Source organism: Mobula birostris, chromosome 23 (assembly GCF_030028105.1).
Source record: "Mobula birostris isolate sMobBir1 chromosome 23, sMobBir1.hap1, whole genome shotgun sequence".
NCBI classification, from domain to species: Eukaryota; Metazoa; Chordata; class Chondrichthyes; order Myliobatiformes; family Myliobatidae; genus Mobula; species Mobula birostris.
The window spans coordinates 47,347,606-47,374,945 of NC_092392.1; the positions used below are offsets into that span (position 1 = coordinate 47,347,606).

Sequence of the window (27,340 nt, forward strand, 5' to 3'; positions counted from 1 at the left end):
TTTTTGGCCCATTTCTTGTCTGTTTTGTTGCAAGGGGAGGGTGTTTGGAGGTCGATATTCTTGTTTCATTTTGTGCAGGGAAGGGAGGTTTAGGGGTCAATATTCTTGTTCTATTTTTTGTGTGGGAGGTGGGTTTGATGTTTCTCTCTGAACGACTTTCATGTTCTTTCTTTGTTTCATGGCTATCTGCAGAAGACAAATCTCAGAGTTGCATATGGATACATACTTTGATAACAAATCAACCTTTGAACCTTTGGTGCCAAGTAAATGAGCTACAGCTTTATCCAAAGTGGATTTCACACCTTTGAATTCTGTTATCACCATAATAGATAGACCAATGCTTGATATCCTTACGGCGGTCATGTTGCCTTCACTCTTTGCAACTCCAAAGCTCTGAATCATCTTGTCAACCAAGAGATGGCGACTGGGGACATTAAGGATTATTTCCTAATACTCAGCCTATCCATATGCAGGCATTATACCTCACGTAAAACTACACAGCAAGAATATGATTGCTAAAATCATTGGCATGTTGAAACAATGTTAATGTTGCCTGGAGAAAGATTAATGGTAGATCTAATCAAGACATCCCTGAATAGTCAAGCTGACAATAAATAACTCATCCAATTGCAATATTTGTATTTGCCTTTTCATCTCCCTAAGCACCAATAAAGCTCACCTTTCCTCTGATGTTTATCATGATACTGACCATTTCATCACAATACAAAGTCAAAAGCGAACATAACTTAATTATTTCAAACCAAATTTGAAAATTAAGGCAAAAGGTGCTGCATAGAAAAATGATAATGTATCTCCCATGGTTACAGGCCGCTTATATCTCATGTTTCACCATTTGCAGATCTCGCCTCTGAGCTATCAGCTACATTGTAAGTGAACTTGCATTGTTAGCATAACATTTTACAACACTAGCAATCACGGTTCAGGTTCAACTCCTGCCACTGTCTGCAAGGAGTTTGTACATTCTCCCAGCGACCGCCTGCGTTTCCTCCGGGTACTCAGGTTTCCTCCCACATACCAAAGACATAAAGGTAGGGTTCATGAATTGTGTCGGCATGCTACATTGCCGCTGGAAGCATGGCGGCACTGTGTGCTGCCCCCAACACAATGCTCAGTCTGCGTGTTGTTCGCTGAAGCAAACAACACATTTCACTGTATGTTTCAATGTATATGAGACAAATAAAACAAATCTTTCCTGTTCTTTCTTTCCATTAGTATCTTAATTGGTGGCAGCAATCTCTAAATTGTGAGACAGTATTTCTGAATTTCACTGACTTCTTACCCTTTCACCACTGCTTCAAATGCTGGCAGCTCTTGACTGTCTGAAAGGAGAAAGGAATGGGGTGGCATCTGAGAAAGGGAGCAAAAGTAGGAGTTATAAGCTTAAGCCACTATAATTTGGAAGAGAAGTAGAATGTGAGAAAGTGGAACAGTTATGGAGAATACCACTGCCTTTCAGGTCAGCACCCCAACAATGGCCATTTCAATGATAGCTCATATTATCTCTTCCATCATGGTAAGGCACCTGGATATCCTACTGCCATGCACATTAACTATTTCTATGTATGCTTTACCCTGTAAGAGAGAGGCAAGTGTTTCAGAGCACAGTGTTCAGATATGATGTTCTTGTCAGCTTGCCACAGCGATGTAGCTACTATCGTGTAAAAGTTCTGAGATATAGTTGTGGAAATTAAAATAATGCTAGATGTGTGAAAATGTAGAGAAACTGAATAGTAGGCTTGAGTTTGTTTTATGGATACAAATTATTGGTAGATGAGTGATGGGAATGTGCACTAAGCTCTGCAGACATCCCACCCTGCAAAAACTCATTTCAGGGAGGTAGCATCACCACCCTGCCCCCACAACCCCATATCCACCCCCACACCCCAGTTGACCTCCAAGGGTTTATGTATACAGGACATTTGATTATGAAAGAACACAACAATTTATTTGATCACATATTGAAATTATTTACACACACACACATATATGTGTGTGTGTGTGTGTGTATATATATATATATATTGCTTGTTGAGTATTTTGTTGACAGTCTCAATGCTAATGCAAATAGCTTTTCTATTTCTTTTGCAAACTTTCCTTGTACTGTGATGTGGCTTGCTTGGCAGATTTGAGCATTTTGCCAGAAGTCTCAACCTCATAGCAGTCTGTGTCAATGAGTTTGTTAATTTTGTTTGCAAGACATCAGATTCACAAGTGTTTTGTGAGACAGCTGACTTCTGAATTCTGTCTTAATCTGATGCACCATGCTGAATGCCCTTTCTACATCACAATTAGAATTTAGCAACACCAAAAGCAGCTTCATCAACTGTCAGAGCTCTTTGAATCTCAACTGCCCTGTGCTCACAGATTTTCTTTTTTTGGAACACTCTTCCATGGCACTGCAGGACACTAAACTGAACTGATGGACAATGAAAGAGAGAGAGAGAGGTTGACTGTAAAGCCCGCCCACAGAGAAAACAGATAGGTCTACTTAGCACAAAGAGAGACCAATCAGGATGCTCTCTCTGTCAGTCTCTAGTTACGTCTGTCAGTCACTCTCTCTCTCTCTCTCTCTTTCTCTGTCTCTCTGTCTCTCTGTCTCTTCCTCTCCCCCTCCCTCTCCCTTGCTCGCTCTCAAAAAAAAATCCATTTCTGGGATATTGTATATAATTTGCGGGTGTCAGGGAGCCACTATCAATATGCGGGAGACTCTAGGAACTTCCGGGAGAGGTGGGATGTCTGGCTCTGTCAAACAGAAGAGTTATGAGACTGGTAGGATTTGTGGTAAGATAAGGCATCTGGTGGTTCATTGGGTCAGATCACACAGGATTTGCCCCACATGGAGAGTTATCTCTTGCACCAATCGCTCAACCACATGGCCCCTAATAACCACAGACCTTGGCTATAGTTTTCTTCCAGCAAAGTACCAACTAGGCTCAAGCAACTGTGAGGCCTAGCCCAAAGACGACTTTGATAACCTTTTGGTAGATTATAAAATCAAATCCTATCATTATTTCCAAATGTCTCCAACGATCAGAGACAATCCAGTGACCTCTGTAAGCAAGTTTGTACATTCCTTCCCGTGAGCACGTGGATTCCTCTTAGTGCTCTGGTCTCCTCCCACAGTACAAAGATATACCATTACTAGGTTAATTGGCCATTGTAAATGTCCTGTGATTGGGCTAGCTAGGGTCAAATCCATGCATTGCTGGGTAGTGTAGCCCAAAGGGCCAGAAGGGCCTATTTCACACTGTATCTCTAAATAAATAAATACATAAAATAAATAAGAAGTGGAAACATTCAAAGAAATTTAATAGCTAGAATGAGTAAAAGTTATTCATAAATAATAAATTCAAAAACACGGTTAAGGCATAATTTATTTAAAACAGTGACATAAAAGTTCCTGAAAACCAAGCCAATCACTTTTACTCATCTTTTTATTGTAAATTGACAACCTCATTGGTGCACCCAAGAAAGGCTATTGTAAAGCTAAGGGACCAGATATGTAGTGTCTTGCCACCACCCCAAAACACCTTGCTGAAGTTATTAGAGAATCTCCCTGATCTAACTTAATGCATGATGTATATGTTCATCTTGATGTGTACAGGTACAAATGTCCAGGACAGACTTAAGTATAAACTGCAACCAGAAGGAAATTCTCTACTGACCTGCTGACGAGTCATTAGCACTACATGATACACTGATGTTCTTGTGGTTGGGTAATGCTGGCCTCACCATTTAGAGATGAATGTTTTCCCCGTGCTACCTTCAAAGACTCTTCAATTTTACTCATAACTCTCCTTCTTCATAAATGCAAGCTTCCAAGTGAAGACATTTTACTTTGAAATTAATGTCCAATGCTCAGATATTGGAATTGTTTTATTATTGTCATATGTACTGAGTTACAGTGAAAAGATTGTCTTGCATACCATTTATACAGATCAATTAATTACACGGTGCATTGAGGTAGAACAAGGTAAAAGAATAAAAATGCAGAATAATGTGTAACGACTACAGAGGAAGCGCAGTGCAGGTAAACCATAAGATGCAATATCATGACGCGGTAGATTGTCAGGCCAAGAGTCTAACTTACCGTTCTAGGGATATATTTAGTATTCTTGTAATAATTTTTTTTAAACTGCTCACTCATCTTTCTTACTTTGCCTGTAGAGTGAACAGCCACCAAAGCATTTCAAGCTGTTATTCCTTGTCTAGGTAATTCACCAGAAACCATGGACAAAATTTTTCCACTGAAATGACAATATCCAAATAAGTAACATGAGCTATTTTGTAATTTTCTTTCTTTGCTCCTGGTTGTGCACAGTTTGGCTTCTATGTTTGTAGGGTAATTTGAAAGTACTTTGCTGTGAAGTAATTTTGGACTTGAATAAGCTGCAGTAACTGCAAGTCCCCCTTTTTCCCCTTCAATAGACTTAATGAAAGATTCACTTTAAAAATCTTATGAAAACCTTAATTCATTGGTGATAATGTTATGTTATATCTTTAGCCAGCATTTTCTATGAGTATTAACCAAACATTTCCTGTTATTTGTTAGCTTGCAGTTATTCACAGAGTTTCAAAGTTTCAATGGGATTTTTATGGTGAGTTGCTGTCCATAGGGACATCTGGAATCATTGTTTATCACCTGAAGTGATCAGGCCAGTGAATCGTATCAGCAGCTTTAGGCACAGAAAGAAAAAGAGACAGAAGTTAAGGCTGAATGAAAGAATAAACATAAGAAAAAATATTAAATGCTAAACAATAATTAACATCTGAAATAATGAAGCTACAAATTTGGAAGTTGGGAATTAATTCTTACTCTTCAATTTATTTTGTGCAAGTTGCAAGAAAAAGTTTGTGAGCTATTTACAATCACCTGCTTTTGCATTAATTACTCATAAAATATGGTCTAATCTTCATTTAAGTCATAATAATAGACAAACACAATCTTCCTAAACCAATAACACACAAACAATTGTACTTCTTCTTGTCAATACCGAGTACACCATTTAAATAACCACAGTCTAGGCTCAAAAAAGTGTGAGGCTCTGGTGTAATGCCTTCTACAAAACCTTTTTGGAGTCAGGTGTTTCAATCAATGAATGCTGAAGGAGATGAAAAAGGACCCAAGGGTAACAGCAAAAGACCTGCAGAAATCTCAAGAACTTGCTAAAGTCTCTGTTCATGTGTCCACTATAAGAAAAACACTGAACAAAATGGTGTTTATGGAAGGACACCATGGAGGAAACCACTGCTTTCCAAAAAAAAAACATTGCTGCACATCTCAAGTTTGTAAAAGACCACCTGGATATTCCAAATGTTTCTGGGACAATGTCCTGTGGACAGGAGAGACAAAAGTTGAACTTTTTGGCAAAAATGCACACCGCTATGTTTGGAGGAAAAAGTAAACTGTACACCAACAACAAAAGCTCATCCATCTGGAAGGAACATCATGCTTGGGGCTGCTTTGCTGTCTCGGGGCCTGAACAGATTGCAATCATTGAGGGAACAATGAATTCAAAATTGTATCAAGACATTTTACAGAAGGATGTCAGGGTGGCAGTCTGTCACATGAAGCTTGTTAGAAGTTGGATGACGCAACAAGACAATGAATCGAAACACAAGAGTAAATCAACAGCAGAATGGTCTGAAAAGAAGAAAACTTGTGTTTTGGAATGGCCAAGTCAGAGTCCAAGCCTTAAACCAATTGAGATGCTATGGCACAAACTGAAGAGGGCTGTTCATGCAAGGTATCCCAGAAATATTGATAAACTGAAACAATTTTGAATGGAGGAATGGTCTAAAATTTCTCCTCGCCATTATGCAAGTCTGAACAGTAGCTACAAGAAACATTTGGTGGAGGTTATTGCTGCTAAAGGAGGTTCTACCAGTTATTAAGTACAAGGGTTCACATACTTTTTCCAGCCTGGACTGTGGATGATATAACAATGTTCTCAATAAAGACTTGAAAAATACAATTGTGTGTTATTAGTTTAGGGAGATTGTGTTTGTCTATCATTGTGATTTAGATGAATATCAGAGCATGTTTTATGAGTAATTAATGCAGAATATCAGATAACTGCCAAGGGTTCACAAACTTTGTCTTGCCCTGTATCCACAATATCATACTGTTAATATAGCAATGGCAGTTCAGATGGCAAGATACCATTGTCGCATAGTTTATGGAGAAGCAGGCTTTATATAACAACTGGCAGATTTAACTGTACCTCTGGTTCACTGTAATGTTTGCACATTAATAACTGCAAATATCATCAATCTCAACAATATATTGGCAATGATATTATCATTATCTGTAGATATAATTTATTTTTATAAAACGTGACGTGGTATAATAAGTACATCAAGCTTGCAATATGAGTTTTAAATGCGCAATATGTAGTAAGATGAAACTATTGACAATTGAAATATATGCGCTAGTTAGGATTTCAGACACGCATTCCTCAATTTGATAACAGCAGGTCTTGCATTCCTGGATTATCAGATTGTTAGGCAAAAATCTCCTAACCCTCAATAAAACAATTCAAATTGTATTCATACATGTTTTTGCAAATTGAATCCATTGCATTGAAATAGATTGCAACATACGAATGAAAAGCATTCTGATAGTTAATATGTTAGGATGCGAGATATTACCAGTGAAGTTAAACAGCTTTCACTTCTGTGACTTCACATATATTGAAATTGTTTGAATGTCATTATTCTTTTCCTATCAAAATTAAAACTTTATTTTCAACTATTTAATAAAGATTTAATAAAGATAAAGACAAGGCATGTATTTTTGAAATGCCTTGCATTGGTGTCGGACTTCCAAAAGTGTTTTACAGCTAGAGAGGTCCCTTTGTAGTCACTTTTGTACTGTAAGAAATCTGTAACCAAAGTCAGTGATTGCACGGATCAAGCTTAAATCAATTAATATTTATAACAAGCACTGATCTACTTTTGAAGTAATAACTAACTTTTTAAAATTTAATCTCAAAGTAAAAATAAATTTGTAAGTAGTTCAAGCAGATTCTTGTGGTATCAGCTGTTCATTGCTTTTGATAAGTCACGACCATTTGTTGTACTGAGACTGAAGGATTCCTTTGCTCCCATCTTTCATCTCCAATTCAAGTTATATACCAAAGCCAAAACTGGGTAAGGTTTGTACATGCAAGTTAATGAATTTTCAACAGAACAATAAATTCTTTTAGAAATTTACTATTTTGTACAAAATAATCAAAGTTCAAAGTAAATTTATTATCAAAGTGGGTATATGTCATTCTGAGTCATTTTCCTTCTGGCATACATAATACAACATAGAAACACGATAGAATCACTGCAGACAAACAAAGACTGACAAACATACAATGTGCAAAAGAAGGCCAAATGCTAAATAAAACTTAGATACAACAATGTCTTACATGTTTTTCTTGGACAAAATAATGAGAGTGATTTCTTGAAATGCTTGCTATGGATTATTAGGGCGTTCATTTTCCTCTTCTGAAAGAAATCTATACAATACATGCGGAAAGAATTAGTAGTTGAACAGTTGACCTACATATTATATTAATAGTGTTGGCACCACAAGGATTTTCTTGACTGAAATAAAACTGATAACAAAATGTAACTTACTAGAGGAAGAACATTATTTTGTTTGAATGTGACAAACAATGCCATTGAGTATTTTAAATGCTAATGTGCATATGCTTTAATTTCTTTCAAAATAAAACTGTACAGTTTATGTATTGCCAGGATAAACATATTATAATGTTAGCACAAAGATAATGAAGTGTTTCCTGAGTTTAACTGAGGATTGTATGTCAGATGTTGATTGATTGCTAAAAATAAACTATGACATCCTTTCACGTCTTACAGCTAAAATTATTATCCAATCGGATGGTGGCTTCATTTGGTGTTTTATGATAAAAACCAGCACGAGTCCTTTCACCCTTAGCTTTGTTTCCCAACTAAGAGAAGTCTGATAAGTGCTAAGGAAGGTAAGAATGGTTCCAACATTTCTTACAAGTGAGAACTGGAGTTAATAACAAACAAATCTGTGCATTTAAAAAAAAGAAAGCTTTGGGAGTTCAAGGCTATCCATCCCATTGTTTCACAGTTATGAATGATAACAGATTAATATTTTCAGTCACTTACATTTTTCATGAATTTGAAAAATCACTAACACTATAGACATTAGATGTTTATAGTAAAACTTGTTTATGTGAGAAGCATGTATTATAGTACAATGCAATCCAATTAGTTAAAATACCTTTAAAGGAAAATTAAGTATCAGCATCTGAGAAAGTTAGTACTCTGGAAAAGTATAACAGATCACAATAGCAAGTAATGTGTCACAAATTCATTGTTAAATGATGAGCATTAAATAGTTTTTTTTGCAGGAAACGTTAACCTGTAGATTTTAATATAAAAGTAGATGTACTATATGGTTATAAAAGATGTGGTGAAGAGATGGCATCCAAACTAATATTTAACATATATCTTTTCTGCAGTTCTAGAGCTTTTTATAAACCAACTCAAGTACAGTACACCTTCTCCCACATATATTTCAATTTTGCAAAATATATCATTCGTGTATCTGTGCCTTGGAGTTCTGAAAAGGATTTTATGGTATTATTGCCTTGTGCAGAAACTGATCTAAATAGCAAGGTGCATACACAGCAATTTTGGGAACATGATTTTAAATTTATAAATCTAAAGATGGATGGTAGGAGTCCATTTTGCCTACTAGTTTGGAGATGTATGGTGAAGCAAGAATAGACTTTTTAGTTAAAACATTTACATAGTTGCTGTATTAGTGATATTAATGATCTATCTAACGAATACACCGATAAATATTTATACTTCTGAGTGAATGGTGAAATTAACTAAGTGCTTTACAGTACAAATTGATTTTTTTCTGAGTTCAGAAAAAGAGGGGACATCTACTTATACTAAAATCCTGCCACCCTCTGTAAGGAATTTGTACATTCTTCCCATGACCACGTACGTTTCCTCTGGGTGCTCTGGTGTCCTCCCATTGTCCAAAGATGTACCGGTCAGTAGGTTAATTGGTCATTGTAGGGTGTCCTGTGTTTAGGCTTGGATTAAATCAGGGGATCATGGAGTGGCATGGCTCGAAAAGCCAGAGAGGCCTATTCGGTGCTGTATCCTAATAAATAAATAAACACATTCTTCACTCCTCAAACAACACACAATCTGTATGTCGGCTGAATATCATCCTGCAATTTTGATACTTTTAACTTAACCTACAAGACAGGAAGGATCATAGGCCACTGATCGATATAGAGATTAAAGCTAGGAAAGCTAATAAAATGAGATTAGACTTTATCCTGTACATTTTCTGATGGTAAGGGTTAGGTTAAAATTCCCCCACCTCTCCCCATGCGTCAGCTGCAGTATCATTCCTTACAATGCAAATGCAACTTCTGGGCCTTTTAGGACATGGATCCAGTAAGCAGCTGAGCTGCTTAATCAGTAAGGTCCCAGTAAGATTTCAGCTGGGGCAAGAAAACATAACGTTTAGTCTCAAAGTTCATGTATTTGGCAAGATGTTGACCTTCAAAGGAGCCCTTCTGGATTCTATTCACTAACCTCTGTTGGAATGGTGTCACATGTAAACAACAATAGCAAAGGCCTCTGTCTGTAAAGGCGCATACCTACAGATAGCCTAATAAGGATAGACAAATATCTGTTCAATCTCATAGATGAAAAGTGAGTAATAGAACGACATATCAAACTAAATAAAGAGCAACTATGGACTGAGGGGAAAAATGAGGTGATAGATTAAATTGGTGAGATAAAATATGTAAATTTAAATGGAACAAGCAATTTTTCCAGTTGTGTTTAGAAAGTAGTTAAACTACTTGAGTGAGGAAGGTCCACTTTCAATCACCCTTTTGTAGCATTATCACACCAGTAGTTGTGGGACTACTGTTACTCACAGTGCCTCTGCATCCTATAGTTAGACTGTTACCTTTGTCGGAAGGATTCAGCTCAGCTACTGTGGTTTGGTGGTACAATTTTAAATATTTTGTGTCTAAGGCTCACAGAGGTAGTTTCCACTGTGGAGATGTTGGTGTGTGAGCATTGGATCCAGCAGGAGCACAGGCTTCTGACTTGCTTAAATTATTACAACACAGGAGGAAGTCATTTAGCCCTTCATGTTCATACTAGCTCCCAACAGAAGAATCTCGTCAGTCCCAATTCTCCCCCCCACCCCGCCATTATTTTCCATGGAACTTATTCTTTTTTTACATACTCATTAACTACCATTTTATGCTCATGCCACCTCCATACCCTAAGAGATGATTTAAAGTAGTCAAATCACCAACCTGCACATCCTTGGGACGTAAGTCTAAACTGAAGCACCCTACAGAAATCCATACATTCATGGAGAATATGCAGACAGTACCCAAGATCTCAAGAACTGTGAGACAGGAGCACTTCTAATGCTCCACCATGCTACGGTTCAGTATGGGGATATGATAGGGGGAAAAAACACAAAAGAAAAATGTTTCCATTTGCCTGCTATGTGACCTTTATATTTCTAACAATAGAAAGGAATTGACCAGCAGTTCCACACTGCCACTGACAGACTGAAGCTGACGGGCAGCAGCGTATGACTGCACAGGGGCTTCAGTCTTGGCTTCTGGCCATTGCTGCTATTGGAGCCAGTAGAATGTCGTACATCATGGTTTAGAAAAAGACACTGTTGCAAGTATGAGTATCAGAAACATGAATTTGGACTGACACAGTTCCGAATTATCCCAGAAATGCACATTTCTATACAAAGCATTAGGATGTAATATTGGTTCCTCTAAACAATGAAGTTACGACTAACAGGCAAAACAAGATGATAAACACGAGAAATTCTGAAGAAGCTGGAAATCCAGAGCAACAGACACAACATGCTGGAGAAACTCTGCAGATCAGGCAGTATCCATGGAAATGAATAAACAGTCGACGTTTCAAGCCAAAATCTTCCTTCAGGACTGGAAAGAAAGGGAGAAAATGCCAGAATAAAGAGGCGGGAGGAGGGGAAGTAGGATAGGTAGAAGATGATAGGTGAAGCCCGATGCTTAGGAAAGATAAAGGGATGGAGAGGAAGGAATCTGATAGGGGAGACAAGTGGAGCATAGGAAAAAGGGAGTGAGAAGGGGCACCAGGGAGAGGTGATAGGCAGGTGAGAAGATATACAGTAAGAAGCCAAAGTGGGGAATAGAAGAAGAAGGGAGGGAGAGGGAAACTTTTTTCTACTGGAAGGAGAAATTGATATTCATGCCATCAGGTTGGAAACAACTCAGACAGAATATAAAGTGGTGCACCTCCACCCTGAGGGGGAACTCATCGTGGCACAAGAGACAGCCAGGGGCCGACATATTGGAACAGGAATGGGAATTAAAATGTTTGACCACCAGGAAGTTCTGCTTGGCGAGAACGAGAAGATGATTAAAAAGGAAAGACTTGCATTGTTACAACCTCTCTTCCAAAAGAATTTCCAGCGAACAATGTTTGGTCACTGATAATAATAAAGAATATGTGACTGCTACCTTATCAACAACAGGCTGCCACAAACAGCAGTGTAACAATAGGAACAAAATGCTCCAGCATGGCGTGACATTCTATGTTTTAAGTGAATTTTATTCAACTTCTAATACCCAAATGTGACTGGACACTTTGTGTGCACGTAGTGCATTTGACATTTTGACACTGTTCCTCAAGTATGAGGACAGACTGCTGGGCATGTGCAGTGAAGTTAATTGGCTTCAAGCTTCTAAATATATGATGTACAAGAGTTTGATTGAGGCCTGTTGCAACGTTTCTAAGAATAAGACAGATAGGTTCCTTCTTTAATGATATTTTCCCTAGTGATTCCCTCCATCCCTCCTCTTCTCAAAACTTTGCTCCATCATCCCCTGATGACATTCCCACCTAGCTTCAGCGCGTGTAGATTTTTGCTTTAAGCTGCCCCATTACCACACCTGCCAGTCATCTGCCTCTTTATATCTGGCACAGCCCTCCATTATTTCCTGGAGTTACACTTTTATCTGCCTCTGTGCTCTTGATTGTTGTTGTTGTTGTTCCGCTCTGCACCTTGTGGTGCACTTGGCGGCAACCTTGCCGTTTCTGGAAAGCGTGCAAGGAGCTGGCTGGATTTGAACCTGGGACTACTCACTTCGAAGTCCGGTGCCGATGCCACTACACCACCACATCACCAGCCAGCCATACTCTTGACAGAGTTACCTAAAACAATATTAAGTCGTCTTTTAATACAACTTGACAGACACATTGGGTGGGGCAGGGAGGTGGGCACCAAAAGAATGCAATTCCAATAATATAATACTGATAACCTTGTGCTGATTTTGTGTTCAAAGTGTCTGAAATGAGCTGAAGCCCATAATCTCTGACTCCACACCACTGTGTTATCTATTCAGTAAAGAATGGAGCTGTCAATGGGCACGAATTTCTTCAGGGCTTCCCCCATTCTGCCATTGCCACTTCACCTCAAGAGCAGCAGAAACCCCATGGAGCAGGTGACTCTCCGTATTCAGTAAATGAACTCCACAGTCAATATTAGAAAGGACCACAACTGTTGAGGTGTTGAATGCCATTAATTATTTGTCACCTTCATTTTACACAAGAACACAGACCTAATTTTGAATAGTTATGCATTTATTTTTATACTAGATATCATCATTGGGTTAATTAATCACCAATAAATCATATTGTGTAGGCACGTGGCCAAGTGGTTAAGGCGTTCGTCTAGTGATTTGAAGGTCGCTAGTTTGAGCTTTGGCTGAGGCAGCGTGTTGTGTCCTTGAGCAAGGCACTAAACCACACATTGCTCTGCGACGACACTGGTGCCAAGCTGTATGGATCCTAATGCCCTTCTCTTGGACAACACTGGTGTCATGTAGAGGGGAGACTTGCAGCACAGGCAACTGCCAGTCTTCCATACAACCTTGCCCAGGCCTGCGCCCTGGAAACCTTCCAAGGCACAAATCCATGGTCTCATGAGACTAACGGATGCCTATAAGAAGAAGAAATCATATTATATTTGGGTTACATAAGAATCAGCAATTTTGTGCCTACTTTTGATACTGAGATGAATGCATTGTAAAGGTAAAGGATGGGGAAAGAAAGAAGAAAGTATTCATCTGAACAAGTGATAGAAAGTAAATATAGTACTGTGAAAAAGTCTTAGACTCATATATATAGCTAGGGTACATAAGAATTTTGCACAGTACTGTAGTAATATTATGTATTTCTTTGTACTGCTGCCACAAAAAAAAACAGATTTCATGACATAGTTGAGTGATGATAAACCCGATATGGGTCTCTATTGTAGACTGAGAGTGAGAAGGGGACAGGGAGAGGGGAATCATGGTTGGAAAAGAGGAAGGAAGAGGGGAGGGAACAGAAAGTACTAGAGAGACATTCTGTAATGATCAATTTACCAATTGTTTGAAATCAAATGACCTTGCCTGGTGTCTCAGGGCTGGGTGTGTCTGCACCTGAGCCACACTCCAACCCTGGCACTCCTTCTTCACCACCTGACCCATGCCCCTCCCGTGGCACTCCACCCTCACAATTCACAACATCCTTGCTCCTGCCAGGTTTACAAACTTGTTCTCCGCTTCATGTTGACAAATACTGTACTGTGCATAAGTCGTAGGCACCCTAGCTATACTTTCACACAGTACTGTAGCTCTCTACTTATACGTAAATAATTTAAAGTCTTTATTTTTATGCCTCATCAGATATGTACCACTGTTTACTAATCAATTCTGAAGTCATTACAGTTTTGTACCAGAATCACGAAGCTCCAGTATGGATTTGTAGCAACCAGCTGCATTAAAATAACATGTTATTATATAGCAGATGTTCCCCTTTACAGGGTGCAGGTTTAATGCAACTACATCTAAAGTTCCTGGCTCTCAGCAATGCTATTGAGTTGAAAGATCACTGTATACAATCAGAGGAAGAAAGGAAACTAAATTCTGTCAGGGAAATGAAAATACACTGAAGACTGACATGCATATAAAAATGTGAAACAGATTATAATCTGAGATAATGGGGGTGCGAAGGAAGAAAAAACAGATAAGAAAAATTAATAGTTAAGGGGAGTATAAGACAGAATAATGGTGATTGGAAACTTGGTCATTATTACTTACTGAGATGTTACAATCTCTTTGCAAGTATTTCTTTTTTCTAATCATGTTAGTGTGAAATAAAAAGGTAAACTTCACCATGAACTAACATCACTGTTTACTGTTCTAGGTTTAAAGACCCTACTCCAAAATGTCTGACCAGTAAGTTTTATATTTCTCAGATTCTTATTTTGTAATCCGAAGATCAAGAGTTGAAATACTAATACTCAGTTCCATTTTCTAGAGTATTTCTTTACAAAAAGAATCGTGTTCATTCTTTCTCAAACTCAGAAAGTCATGTCAAAAATTACACTAATAATTATGTTTTGGTTTTTTGATGCAAGTTATATCAGAATAATGTTTTTTTTTGCAAAGCTGATAGACAATATCCTCCAAAAGATTGGTGATTTCGCATTTCACTGAACAATTTTATTGCAACATTGTGCTGCAAGTGATTTTACTCTCTTTGTGATATGTGTATTTAGCATATGATGGGCTCGGAATTCATCATTTAATGGCTGATGATTGCCCTCTAAACAATGTCATCTATCTACCATGTAAAACGTTTTGGTGTTTGATAAATCCTGCAGAGTGGCCTTTTAAACCAGGAGTCGGCAACCTTTTTGCCTCTGTGGACCAGATCGCATATTAATGAGCGGACAGTGGGCCAGATAAATGCCATAAAAAACTTGAAATATGGGACTTATCCATTTAAATACATCTAGTTACGTTTTGCCTCAAATTAATGAATAATGCATGCTAGAAAATAATTTGTACTTAACCAAGGATGCCAATTAGTAATCAAAGAACTCAGTTTAGTTGCAATTTATTTCAATCAAGACATCTTTTGAATCTATTAAAAGGACAGAAAGAATCTTTAAACATAAAATGTATGAACATGATGCATTGAATGGTGGTAAATTAATATAATAAAAAAGAAAATTTTAATGCAAACAGTCGATATATCAATGTGAAACTTGATGTTGTTTGTTGCTTGGAAGCTCCTCAATATTGGGTGTCAGACTTGTTGATGCCAAGAGCAAGACATTATCCAGACGGGCATCAGTCAATCTTGTTCTCAAATGGTTCCTGGTGTGCTTCATTTTTGAAAATAATTGCTCACACAGATAAGTGCTGCCAAACAATGATGCCATCTTATTTTCATGGTCCACTAAGTTAGGATACTTTCCACTTGGATGAATATATATTTCTATAGAAGCCAAGTACTGACACATTTTCAGAATGAAATTTCGATCTCAATATCAATTCTATCTGAAAAATTTATGATGCAGTGTCCACTTCCACATCAAATGGAGTAGCAAGCAACTTGAACTCATTTGCATGCAAGCGAAAATCAGCAAAACGGAATGAAAACTCTTTTATCAATTTTTGGACCATATTCACAAAAATGCCTGGATCTTGTACTTTACTTTTTTGAAAAGTGGGAAAATGTGTCCAAGCGTCTTGGAAATTTCGGCACTTGGTGTCTACTTTCCTGCGTTTTGCATTCATTGCCATTGGAATTTTTTTCTTCGATTTTATTTTGAAACTTGAGTTATTCAACAAGTATCGTAGCACATGTAAATATCTGGATATTTAGCTTGGATTTCTTGTTAAAACACAGTGACACTGTTTCTGTTTACAAATTTGAACGATCCCATCTGAAAACCTGCGCGTGCACGGAGAGTATCTAATACATATTAATAAGGTAGTCTGCCTTCCCGTCATTCGTATATACCAGTGTTTGGTTTGGAACAAAACGGAACCTGGGGCCAGTGTAACAAGACGCCATGCATGTCCATCAATGTGGTCGCATGAAACATTCAGAATAAGGAAAAATCGCTCGCGGGCCGGATAAGCATAGTATCCCAATATTTGCTCACGGGCCGATCAAAATACCTTCGCAGGCCGGATCTGGCCCGTGGGCCACAGGTTGCCTACCCCTGTTTTAAACTTACATTTCACTTTAAAAATGGTTCGACTCGTGGCTATGCCTGGTGTGTGCAAGAATTAAGGTAGCCAAATATGTATCGAAAGGAGATTTTAAGAGGCCAAACATTGTCAATGTTTGTTGACCAAACTTTGTCAATAGTCTGGTCCATGGTAAGAGCATGTATTTCTCATAACTTGGAAGAACAAATGTAAGACTAATCCATATCTTTTGAACATTTGCCCAAATCACCATATAAGTGAGCAGTTAAACAAAGTTATGAATAGAAATTTGAGTGATTAGGATCACCTTTATATTTTTGCTATATTTGAAATACTATGTATTTGGAATACTCCAATTATGATGTATTCTCTAATGCACATATTTTCTTTCTCTCTCTTTCTCTTTTAGGGAAGAGGTAAGGTATATTAACAAACTTCAAGGTTTTCTCCATAGCAATTGTATTTTTGATTATCCGCATGTTTTAATATCCAATTTGAATCAGTTTGGATGGCCTACCTGATAATTGTCCTTTTGATACTTTAGCAGTATGAAGAAGAAGAAGTTATTGAGGAAACGGAAGAGGCGGAAGAGGAAATTGAACCTGAGCCAGAGCCCGAACCCGAGCCAGAGCCTGAACCCGAGCCTGAGCCACCAAAGCCAGCGCCTCCTAGGCGTTTTGTTCCAAGCTCAAGATTTCACCCTGAGCTTATCGCTAAGGTAAATAGCCTGTTTTTCATTTCTTCCTCAACAAAATAGTCTTGCTTTTTCCATCAGTTTCCTATTTCTCATAACTTTGGTTGGATTATATTTCAGGGGGCAATATTTATTTAGCGACTACTTGTTAAAGTCCCTAAAACTCAATACAGATTCAGAAAAAGAAATATACTTCATCTAGTCCTGCCCTAGAGCTGCAGCCTATAATTTTTGTTACAGTTTCCATGGTAAAGATATGTTAGGAAGACTTCTGGTGTAGTGATATTTACTCTCTGCACAACACCACAATGGTACCAAGAGAAACCCTGTGAAGATTTTCATCCTATGATTCGTCGCAAGAAATATTGTTAGACTAAGATTACATGCTGAGTCAGGAAATGCTCGTGCATTTTTTAACTATTTATATATGGAGTGCCTACAGGTGGGAATCATGATAGGGGCCTTCATCGTAGACTTGGATGGTAATGGGCTAATTTGTGGCAATGGAGGTGGGTAGGGGTTTGCTGCATTGAGTTCTGGAGGGTACAGGGGGAACAACAAATAATAAGTAATTAAGGAACTTACCTTACTGGGAACTCAGTTTTTCACTGCATTATGAAGTCATTGTTATCTTAGGAATGCCAAGCAGTAACTGCTCCTGGAACAACTTGCCTAATTTTCTCTACATTACCCTGACAGAAATAGTAACAGGAAATAATACCACCCTATGCATGATTGACACAAAAATCATATCAAACTTGAAAATGTCTGGGGGATTTGTGCCCAGACACACCTGGTTAAATATTGGAAATGGAACTGTTCAACCTGTAATTTGATACAATCCTATTGCACTCAGAGAAAATTAATTTGCAGTCGCATTGCAAAAAAAAGAGGCTAACTTTTGCTTTGTATTTATTGAGGTCATAGTGATGAAATGAAAGAAATTCAAGAGAGTAGTTTTAAACAAGTAGTTCAAAGTTTAAAGTTCAAAGTAAATTTATTATCAAAATACCTTGAGATTCACTTTCTTGCAGGCATTTACAGGAAAGAAAAGTAATACTACAATAGAATTTATGAAAATCTGTACATGAAAAAGATTGACAAACAACCAATGTGCAAAAGAAGACAAATTGTTCAAATAAAAAGTAAATAAATAATATTGAGATCAAGAGTTGTAGAGTCCTTGAAAGTAAATCTGCAGGTTGTGGAATCAATTTACACAGTGAACTGTGGTAGTAGTTAGTGGTTAGTGAATAGTGTTTAGCATGTGTATCTTATTACCATATGATGAAGATGGGACAAACAGCATAATGCAATTAGGAAAATTCTGGATACATTCATGAAGGGATTAAAGAAATGTAAGGTTATGCTGATGAGCAGAGGAGAAGAGAATTGAGAGGAACAAAGAGCTGAATCGCATTTTTAATAAATTAATTTTTTTGATTTTTGCGCTAACAAAATATTACATCTCATCATTAGACAGCTCACTTTTTAAGATATACAAGTACTTCTAAGTATGTTCATCCCTTTCAAAATGCTTCACATTCGGAATGTAAATTATTTTGTCATTTTGGAAGTAAATTCACTGATGCCAAACTCTCAGTAGAAATGAGTTCAAGGTGAAGAATTGACACTGTTTGCTAGCTCTCTTTAATCTCATTTTCGAATTTGGCTGTCCGTTGGATGCATGATTAAATGTACTTATCAAATTATCTATACCTGACAGCACTAAAATTTTGTTTTCCTTCTCAATAACAGAAAAGTAGCAAGATCTCGGCATCTCGCAAACTCCACCTGAAGGTAATGTAACTTCTTTTGTTTCTTACTCTGTTAATCTAGAAAATACTTATGGAAGTTCAACCTTGCATTAATTTTACATTGTGAATTATTAAACATGCTTACACAGATCCTAATGCTTGCCAAAGCCAAAGAAGACCTGGAAAAAGAAATCGAGGAAAGGAGTGAAGAGAAAGAAAAATTCCTAGCAGAACGTGTACCTCCCCTCAACCTCAATGGCCTTTCCATAACTGAATTGCAAGTAAGGGCTTTTTACATATTTGTTCTATTTAAGCAAGGAAATGGAAAGTCTACAATATTGTTAAGATTTATTTAAGAAATAAAGATCTGTAATTTTCCAGAAAACCTTCATTGAGCAACTATTAAAATGAACATTTTAGGCCATGCAAAAATAGGGAAGATGCAAGATGCCCAACAGGAGCTCCATTGCCACAGACCACTTTGATATCATATTAACATGTTAACAGTTAGGGAAACTTTCCAGCTTTGGTTTCTTTAAAATCAGCAGTTAACTTGGGAATAGAATAAATACATGGTTTGTAAGTAGGAAGGGATGTCCAGAACAACAGCCAAACTTTTCATTGTGGAGCTAGACTAGGAAATGGTTTAAAAATATTTCAGCAGTGGGTTCTCTATTTAAGAGTGTATCCGTTACCTGATACTACAAAACTACATTAAGTAACATTCCTTCCATCTAAATTGTAAAGGACCTTGAAATGCTTGATGATCCTCTTTAAAAGGCTGTGGGGAAGGAGATGAATGATAATGCACAGTTTGAATTTTAATCCCTGTTTCAATGTGTGAAATAACTTAAAGTTTTATTTTGCTTTGGAAAGAGAAGTCTCCACTTCAAGATATATTAATTGAGTATCAAAATGTTAGTATTTGTTGGAATACTGCATTAAGTGGTTAAGGAAAATAGTTGATCAAATCAAATCTGGTGAATGTCTTCAAGATGATGCAGAGCTATGATGAAATAAATAGTTCTGGTCTGTTTTCGCTGCAATAAGGGGCTTGACTTATAACGGTCTTAAAAAGAACAAAATGTGACCTTTGAAATGGTCCTTAACAGCAGGGATAATTAGACAGTGGAATCTTCCATTGATGGAGGTGGAACCAGTTGAATTTCAGAAACCAGCTGGTATTTCTGAATGAGGCAAGTTCTCACAGACAAATTATATTAAGGAGTATTTAAGAAGTATTTAGAGGATACTTCTGCAAAAGAATTACAGTTTGACTGATAATGATTTTGTAAAAAATTAAAGAAAGTGAAAAGTGAAATCAGATCAAGTGGCATATGTGAAAATATTTATTCAACCTCCTATTCTGCAGAATTTGTGCAAAGAACTGCATCAAAGAATTGAGATTGTTGATGAAGAAAGGTACGACATTGAGTTCAAAGCTGGAAAGAACAGTTATGAGGTACATCACCAATTTGACGTTTTAAACTATGTTTTCAACTGTACTGTGGATCAATTACCTTTAACATTTTATACACAATTTTCTCTGAACAGATTCATGATCTGTCCCTGAAAATTCTTGATCTTCGAGGGAAGTTTAAGCGACCTCCTTTACGTAGGGTCCGTGTTTCAGCTGATGCTATGTTGCGTGCTTTGTTGGGATCCAAGCACAAAGTATCTATGGATCTGAGAGCCAACCTAAAGTCAGTCAAAAAGGATGATACAGAAAAGGTAATAATTAAATAACATCTCTATATTTCCACATTGGGATTTCATAATATTTATTTTCTGCATCAGTGTTTATGTGCGAAATATTCAGACATGGAATAATTCATCACTCTTAATTGTCAGGCATAGAAGTTCCATTAATATTAACGCCAAGCATGTTTAATAAGTACATTTATTAATATTGAAAAGTCATTTTGTGATTATTTTGTGACTGAGTGTCCTCATAGTCTAATCTAATCTAATCTAATCATGCCTTTTGCAACAAATAATAACTCAGGATATAAGATAACAGTGATATAGATACATGCACAGTTAAGCATTGCATTCCAAATGACATCCTTGATCCGTCATAGACTGCCTTGTAACATTCAACAGTAATAAATGAATTAATAAGAATTTCAATTATTTATTTAAAAAAAGCATTTAAGTGTGGTATCATAGAGAATGATGTCCTGTTCATGGTATTTAGGCCATAAATGCAATTTAATGACCTCTCCTGGTAAAATATACTTTTAAGTTGAGTTCAGTTCCTTGAAATAATTACGGGTGACTTTTCATCTCAATCTTATATGCACATCCCGATCTGCATTTCACACTTGGTAAAAAAAATCTGTAAAATAATTTAAATTTGGTTAAAAATTATAACCTAGTCCATTGCATGTGAGAATGAGTCTCTGCTTTAGCTTGCATGATGACATCATTGTTATTGGATGTGAGTGGTCATTTGCAAGTAGCGCCTGACAGGAATTGACATTAGGAAGGGGGACTCTGTGTTACAGAGACTGCAGGATCCTAGGTGGAGGGTTCTCCTTGAGGTCACTCATAGGCACTTGTGCTTCACTGTGCACTGTGCATTTCCAGCAGTGGGGGAGTCTAGGACCAGAGGGCACAGCCTCAGAACACAGGCATCACTTTGGAACAGAGATGAGGAGAATTTATCTTAGCTAGATGATTGTGAATCTATGAAGTTTATTGCTACAAATGACTTGTGGAGGCGATATAAATTGGGTATATTTAAAATGGAGGTTGATAGGTTCTTAATTCGTAAGGATGTCAAAGTTACAAAGTCTATAGTACTCTCAGTGGGAGAGTCTTAAGACAAGAGGTCACAGACTCAGAATAGAGGGGTGTCCTTTTATAAAGGAAATGAGGAGGAATTTCTTTAGCCAGAGAGTGGTGAATCTGTGGAATTCATTGCCACAGGCAATGTGGAGGCCAAGTCTTTATGTGTATTTAAGGTAGAGGTTGATAGATACTTGATTGGTCAGGATATGAGGGGTTATGGGGAGAAGGCAGGAGATTGGGGCTGAGAGGGAAATTGGATCAGTCATGATGAAATGGTGGAGCAGACCCAATGGACTAAATGGCCTAATTCTGCTCCTATATCTTATGGTCTTATGGCTCAGTGAGAAAGCAGAAGAATAGAGTTAAGAGAGAAAATAAATCAGCCATGATTGAATAGTGGAGCAGACTTGATGGGCCGAATGGCCTAATTTTGCCCCTAATTCATATGGTCTTATGGTCATTGATGTACTGTACAGAGGCAGGAATGCAGTGAAGGTCAGATGAGCGTACATGTGACGGCTTGCTCTTCCCCTGGTCTGACTATTGAGGTGAAGGAAGTTATGTAATTTGCTGTGTCAAGGAACAAAAGTACTTCATACCAGATCCTTTAGTTTGACACCATCTATTCCTGATGCAACCCATTCATTTGAATGGGCTTACTGACCTTCATTAAAAAGATATGTTTTGTTTATTTTTGTTTATTTCACTATGTTTAATGCATTATTTATACAGTTTAAAACTAACTTTTAATTTTCTTAGTTATTTATTTTTTCAACTGTTTCCAAATGTTCCAAGTCATCAGAGACATTTGTAAGTCATGAAGAAGCCTTCTTAACTTCTGCTTTGTCAGAGGCCAAAGGAACAGCTGAGGGCAGGGCCTTCCTTTCTGCCAGCTGTGGCCTGGTCTCCACCCACAATTGGCTGTACCCCACAGGCTGGTTGTGGTCGTGATGTCAGCTATGCAGTGGGAACAACACAATAGCAAACATTTAGTTCAGCCACAAGGATCTGCATGATCAAGCCTATTAAGGATGGTAGATTCTCTTTTAGAGGAATTGGCTTTTCCTGCATTTAGAATCCTGGAGTCATACAGCATAGAAACAGACCTTGCGGTGCAACTGGGCCATGCCGAGCGAGATTCCCATCTAAGCTAGATCCTATTTGCCTTAATTCGGCGTATATCCCTCTCAAACTTTCCTATCCATGTACCAGTTCAAATATCTTTTGTTGTTAATGTACCTGCCTCAACTACTTCCTCTGGCAGCTCATTCTCGAGGCGAAAAAGTTGCCCCATCCATTTCTATTCAATCTATCTCCTCCCACTTTAGACCTGTGCCTTCTATTGCTTGATCCCCCAACACTGGTCCTAAGCAACTTCAAGCTTTCATGAGAACTAAAATGAACCAGACTGGTAGGATGGATTTAGTCATCAATCATCTTTTTTTCAGACCATGTAATTCCATTCCCATAGTTACATTTCAAAGAGTTTTAATGGCCTCATTAGATGGTGGTGGGTTCATTATCCAAAATAAATGGGTTTGACTATTGGTCACGGTGTATAAGAGATGTTCAATATAATAGCACCTATTTCACACTATTACGTATAAAGAATTTCTGCCCTGAACAGTTTTGCAATGTGTTTAAGCATGTTCTTTATCTTGATTCTAAACAGATACCACTTATTCTAAATGTGCACTGTTTTGCGAACTCTCTGCAGGAACGCAATGTTGAAGTAAGCGACTGGCGTAAGAATGTGGCAGCCAAGTCAGGCATGGAAGGCAGGAAGAAGATGTTTGATGCTGCCAGTACCCAGTGAGTTTTTCCTTATTTGATGCACCTTAATCCCTAAAATTTCAATATCAGAAATATTTTATAATTTGATTTTAATGAAAATAATTATTAATACTTTGCTTTTCTGCAGGTAATTCACATGGAATATTGCAAGTTCAATGAAAGCATAAACCAGTCGCTTTACTCTTTACTCTGCAGTGTTTCGTTTATCAGTTTTCTGACACGGTAAAATACTTTGATTAATTGTTTTCAATTTCTCTATCATCCTACTGAATTTCAGGTGCAGTATTAAACTTCTTGCAACTATGGTGACTACAGATAGGAAATGATAAACTTTCACATGATCTGTTTAAAGTTACTTGCTTCCCTGTTAACTAAAAATGAGAAGTAAAACAATTCCTTTTAACCGGTTAATGTCACTGTCTCATTTTTATTATTGGACTTTGAATTTCTCAACCAGCTATCAATTAATTGCTCTTAGCACTATGGTAATGCTTCAATGGGATAATGGACTATTAGTTCGATGGTTTGGTACTGGCACACATGTTCATGTCCCACTATTACAAATCTGGTGAAATTAAAGACTTGTCTCAGTAACTACAGAGTTACCAGATTTTTCACACCTTCTAAATGAAAAGGTGAAAGAAAACCCAATGTCTCAAGGACAAGAGATTCTGCAGATGCTGGAAATCCAAAGCAACTCACACACAAAGCAGGAGGATCTCATAGGTCAGGCAGCATTGATGGAGGGGATCTGAGGGTCTTGGCCCAAAACGTCAACTGTTTATTCCTCTCCATGGATGCTGCCTGTCCTGCTGAGTTCTTTCAGCTTCCTGTACCTGCTTCAATGTCTTAAGCGTGCGCAAGTCATTCAAGCCATCTTCCATTGTATACTAATGATTTGTGATTATTGGTATAGAATGAAGAAAAGTTAATTCAGAATAATGCTATACCTGTGCCAATAATAGCTTTATTCATTGCACCACACCTAGGGAAAAATAATTTTCATTAAACATAGTCAGAGAACTGGAGATTCTATTGGAAAGGGAATGGTAAATGCAATGATTCCACACATAAAATGCTGGAGGAACTAGGCAGGCAAGGGAACATCTATGGAAAAGAGTAAACAGTTGACGCTTCAGGCCGAGACCCTTCATCAGGACTGAAAAAAAGAGATTAGAAGTCGGAGTAAGAGGGTGAAGGGAGAGGAGGGAGATGTATAAGGTAGTAGATGATAGGTGAAACTAGGGAGTGGTGAAGTAAAGAGCTGGGAAGTTGATTGGTGAAAGAGATAAAGGGCTGGAGAAGGGGGAATCTGACAGGAGAGGATAGAAGGCCATGGAAGAAAGAGAAGGGGGTGGAGCACCAGAGGGAAGCGATGGGCCAACAAGGAGATACAGTGAGAGAGGGGAATGGAGAAGGAGGAGGTTGGGGTAGCGGGGGGAGTGTCAACTACCAGACATTAGAGAAATTGATGTTCATGCCTTCAGGTAGGAGGCTACCCAGACAGAATATAAAGCGTTGCTCCTCCATTCTGAGTGTGGCCTCAATGCAGCAGTAGAGGAGACCATGAACTGATATGTTGGAATGGGAACAGGAAGTTGAAATGAAATGGGTGGCCACCGGGAGATCCTGCTTTTTAGGCTCATCACCTCTTGTGCTCCTCCCCCCCCCCTTTCTCCCATGGCCTTCTGTCCTCTCTTATAAGATTCCCCCTTCTCCAGCCCTTTATCTCTTTCACCAATCAACTTCCTAGCTCTTTAATTCACCCCTCCCCCTCTCAGTTTCACCTACTACCTTGTATTTCTTCCTCCCCTCCCCCCACCTGACCTCTGACCTCATCTCTTTTATCCCAGTCCTGATGAAGGGTCTCAGCCCCAAACATCAACTGTTTACTCTTTGCCATAGACGTTGCTTGGCCTGGTGAGTTCCTCCAGCATTTTGTGTGTGTTACCTTGATTTCCAGCGTCTGCAGATTTTCTCGTTCGTGACTTGACGATGATTCCACACCATACAACATTTAAGATTTTAATTAGCTATTGAATCTCCCTGGCTTCATTCAACTTTTGGAACTAGGTCCCTTGCAATCTACGTAATCCACAGATCCTTGGACAACTGCCTTTGAACTGGCATCAGTGAAGCAACCACTGCTGAAGAGGAAAGGCATGAGATGGTTGGGCCTAGAAATCACATCACACTTCCAGACAGCATTGCAATCCAACCTAATGCTGCTGTTGAAAGTTAACTGATAAAAAAAGAACTTCAGGGATAAGACTCACAGGACATTACCAATTTCCATATGATGTTACTATTTAAGTATTGCAAGGGTTTGCAATGGACAGACTATAGCAAGGCAGATGCTATCACTGCAAGCACCATACCACCATACACACAAACACTCGTCCAACTTCAGGGAAGTGTCACTATAGCATGAACAGATGCTCTGGTGGTGATGGTGTGGACTGAGAGTCAATGGGGAACTGAACAGGTTGGCACATAGCACTACACCAGGTATGCTTTTGTGCAGGACCAAAACAAAGTGCTGAAGGCAGAAGCAAACTAGGAAGGTCAACATACAGAAATAAGCACAGTTTCTGAGTGCCAAAGTGGCCGATGAACAGCTAGGCCAGTCTTCCAGCCTCTATGGCAATGGAATTGGAATTGGTTTATTATTGTCACTTGAATAGCTTGTCTTGAATACTGTTCATTCTGATCAAATCATTGCGCAGTGCATTAGGCAGAATAAACTAACAGCTATAGAGAAGGTGCAGTGCAGGTAAACAATCAGCTGCACAATCGTAACAACGTAGATTATGAGGTCAAGTGTCTGGGGGAAAATTAGATGAAGAGTTTTTCCTTTGAGTCTGGAAGCTGGGTATCTTTGTTAAAGTGAGAGAAAGCAAGAAGCCTTGAGATATGGCAGAGATCAGCAACAGCAGACTGGATTGAGCTTGAGACAAACTCTGACCCTGACCTCCATGGGCAAACCAGCCAAAGCACTCATCAAATTGTATTTGAGGCTAGTGTTACATTTCAGAAAGTGGAAATCTCACTCTAGGTGGATTCTGCACGTTGCACCATAATTAACACCATGTGGGGAAGTTTCAAGCCATGAAGGAGGTAAGAAGGTAAAATGAAAATCTCAGCAAAAGGTAAGACAACGAATTTCCAAACATTCATTGAAACCTGCTGAAAAGCTTTTTAAATTTTATTTATTGACATGCAGCATGGAGAAAGACCTTATGCCCCTTTGAGCCATGACACCCAGTAATCCCCCAACTTAATCCTAGCCTAATCACAGAACTATTCACAATGACCAATTAATCTACCAATTGGTACGTCTTTGGAATGTAGGAGGAAACCCACGTGGTCATGGGGAGAACATACGATCTCCTTACAGGCAGCACTGGGAATTGAACCCAGGTCGCTGGTACTGTAAAGCACTGTGCTGAACACTACACTACCGTGCCACCCCAAAGGCTTTGCAAAGGGCTAACCCAGTTTTGAATGTGTAGAGGACTTCCCGTCGAAACAAAACTCAGAACTATCAATTGGGTCTTGTGCCAACCACAGCTCAATGGATAACATTCTGGTGGTGAGTTCAGAGGGACCTACGTATCCTTATTCATGAAGGTTAGCGTGCAGGTACAGCAAGTAATTCAAAAGACAAATGGTATGTTACGGTATACTGCATGAAGATTTGAGTATAAGAGTAAAGGCATCTTACTGAAACAATCTAAGACATTGATGAGACCACATCTGAAATATTTATGTTCAGGATTGGTCTCCTGACCCAAGAAAGAACACGTCTTAAAGGAGATAAATTGGTTTATTATTTTGCTGCGTAGCATCCATACAGATGATTTCATCACGTCAGTGCACTGAGGTAGTACAGGGTAAAACAATAACAGACTGCGGAATAAAGCGTCACAGTTACAGAGAAAGTGCAGTGCAGGTAGAAAACCAGATGCAAGCCATAATGAAGTACAGAGACAATTCCCCAGACTGGTTTCTGGGAGGGTGGATTTATCAAACTGGGAAAGATTAAGAGCACGAGAAACGATTACATTGAAGTGTCCAAATTTCTTCTGGAGTATGACAGGGGAGATGCAATAATGATGGTTTCCCTGCGACAGTATCTAGAAACAAGGGCTTACAGTTTTAGATTTCTGAACGGACAATAA

At 38.3% G+C, this 27,340-nt stretch overlaps 1 protein-coding gene and 1 long non-coding RNA gene across 2 annotated transcripts in view; both read left to right on the forward strand.

Moving 5' to 3' along the window:
- Positions 1-14,401, forward strand: part of LOC140186911 (uncharacterized) — a 27,910-nt gene extending 13,509 nt beyond the window's left edge. The window contains exons 2-3 of the long non-coding RNA XR_011882962.1: positions 7,894-8,015; positions 14,320-14,401. This is a non-coding gene — a long non-coding RNA (uncharacterized lncRNA). The remainder of the gene's footprint in view (positions 1-7,893; positions 8,016-14,319) is intronic.
- Positions 14,402-16,796: 2,395 nt separating this feature from the next.
- On the forward strand, positions 16,797-23,562 carry LOC140186910 (troponin I, slow skeletal muscle-like). Its single transcript, XM_072241670.1, has 7 exons — positions 16,797-16,839; positions 18,574-18,615; positions 18,722-18,853; positions 19,945-20,034; positions 20,127-20,303; positions 23,083-23,177; positions 23,287-23,562. Exons 3-7 carry the CDS (start codon positions 18,728-18,730, stop codon positions 23,288-23,290), a joined length of 492 nt encoding a protein of 163 aa, XP_072097771.1. The 5' UTR covers positions 16,797-16,839; positions 18,574-18,615; positions 18,722-18,727; the 3' UTR covers positions 23,291-23,562.
- The last annotated feature ends 3,778 nt before the right edge of the window (positions 23,563-27,340 follow it).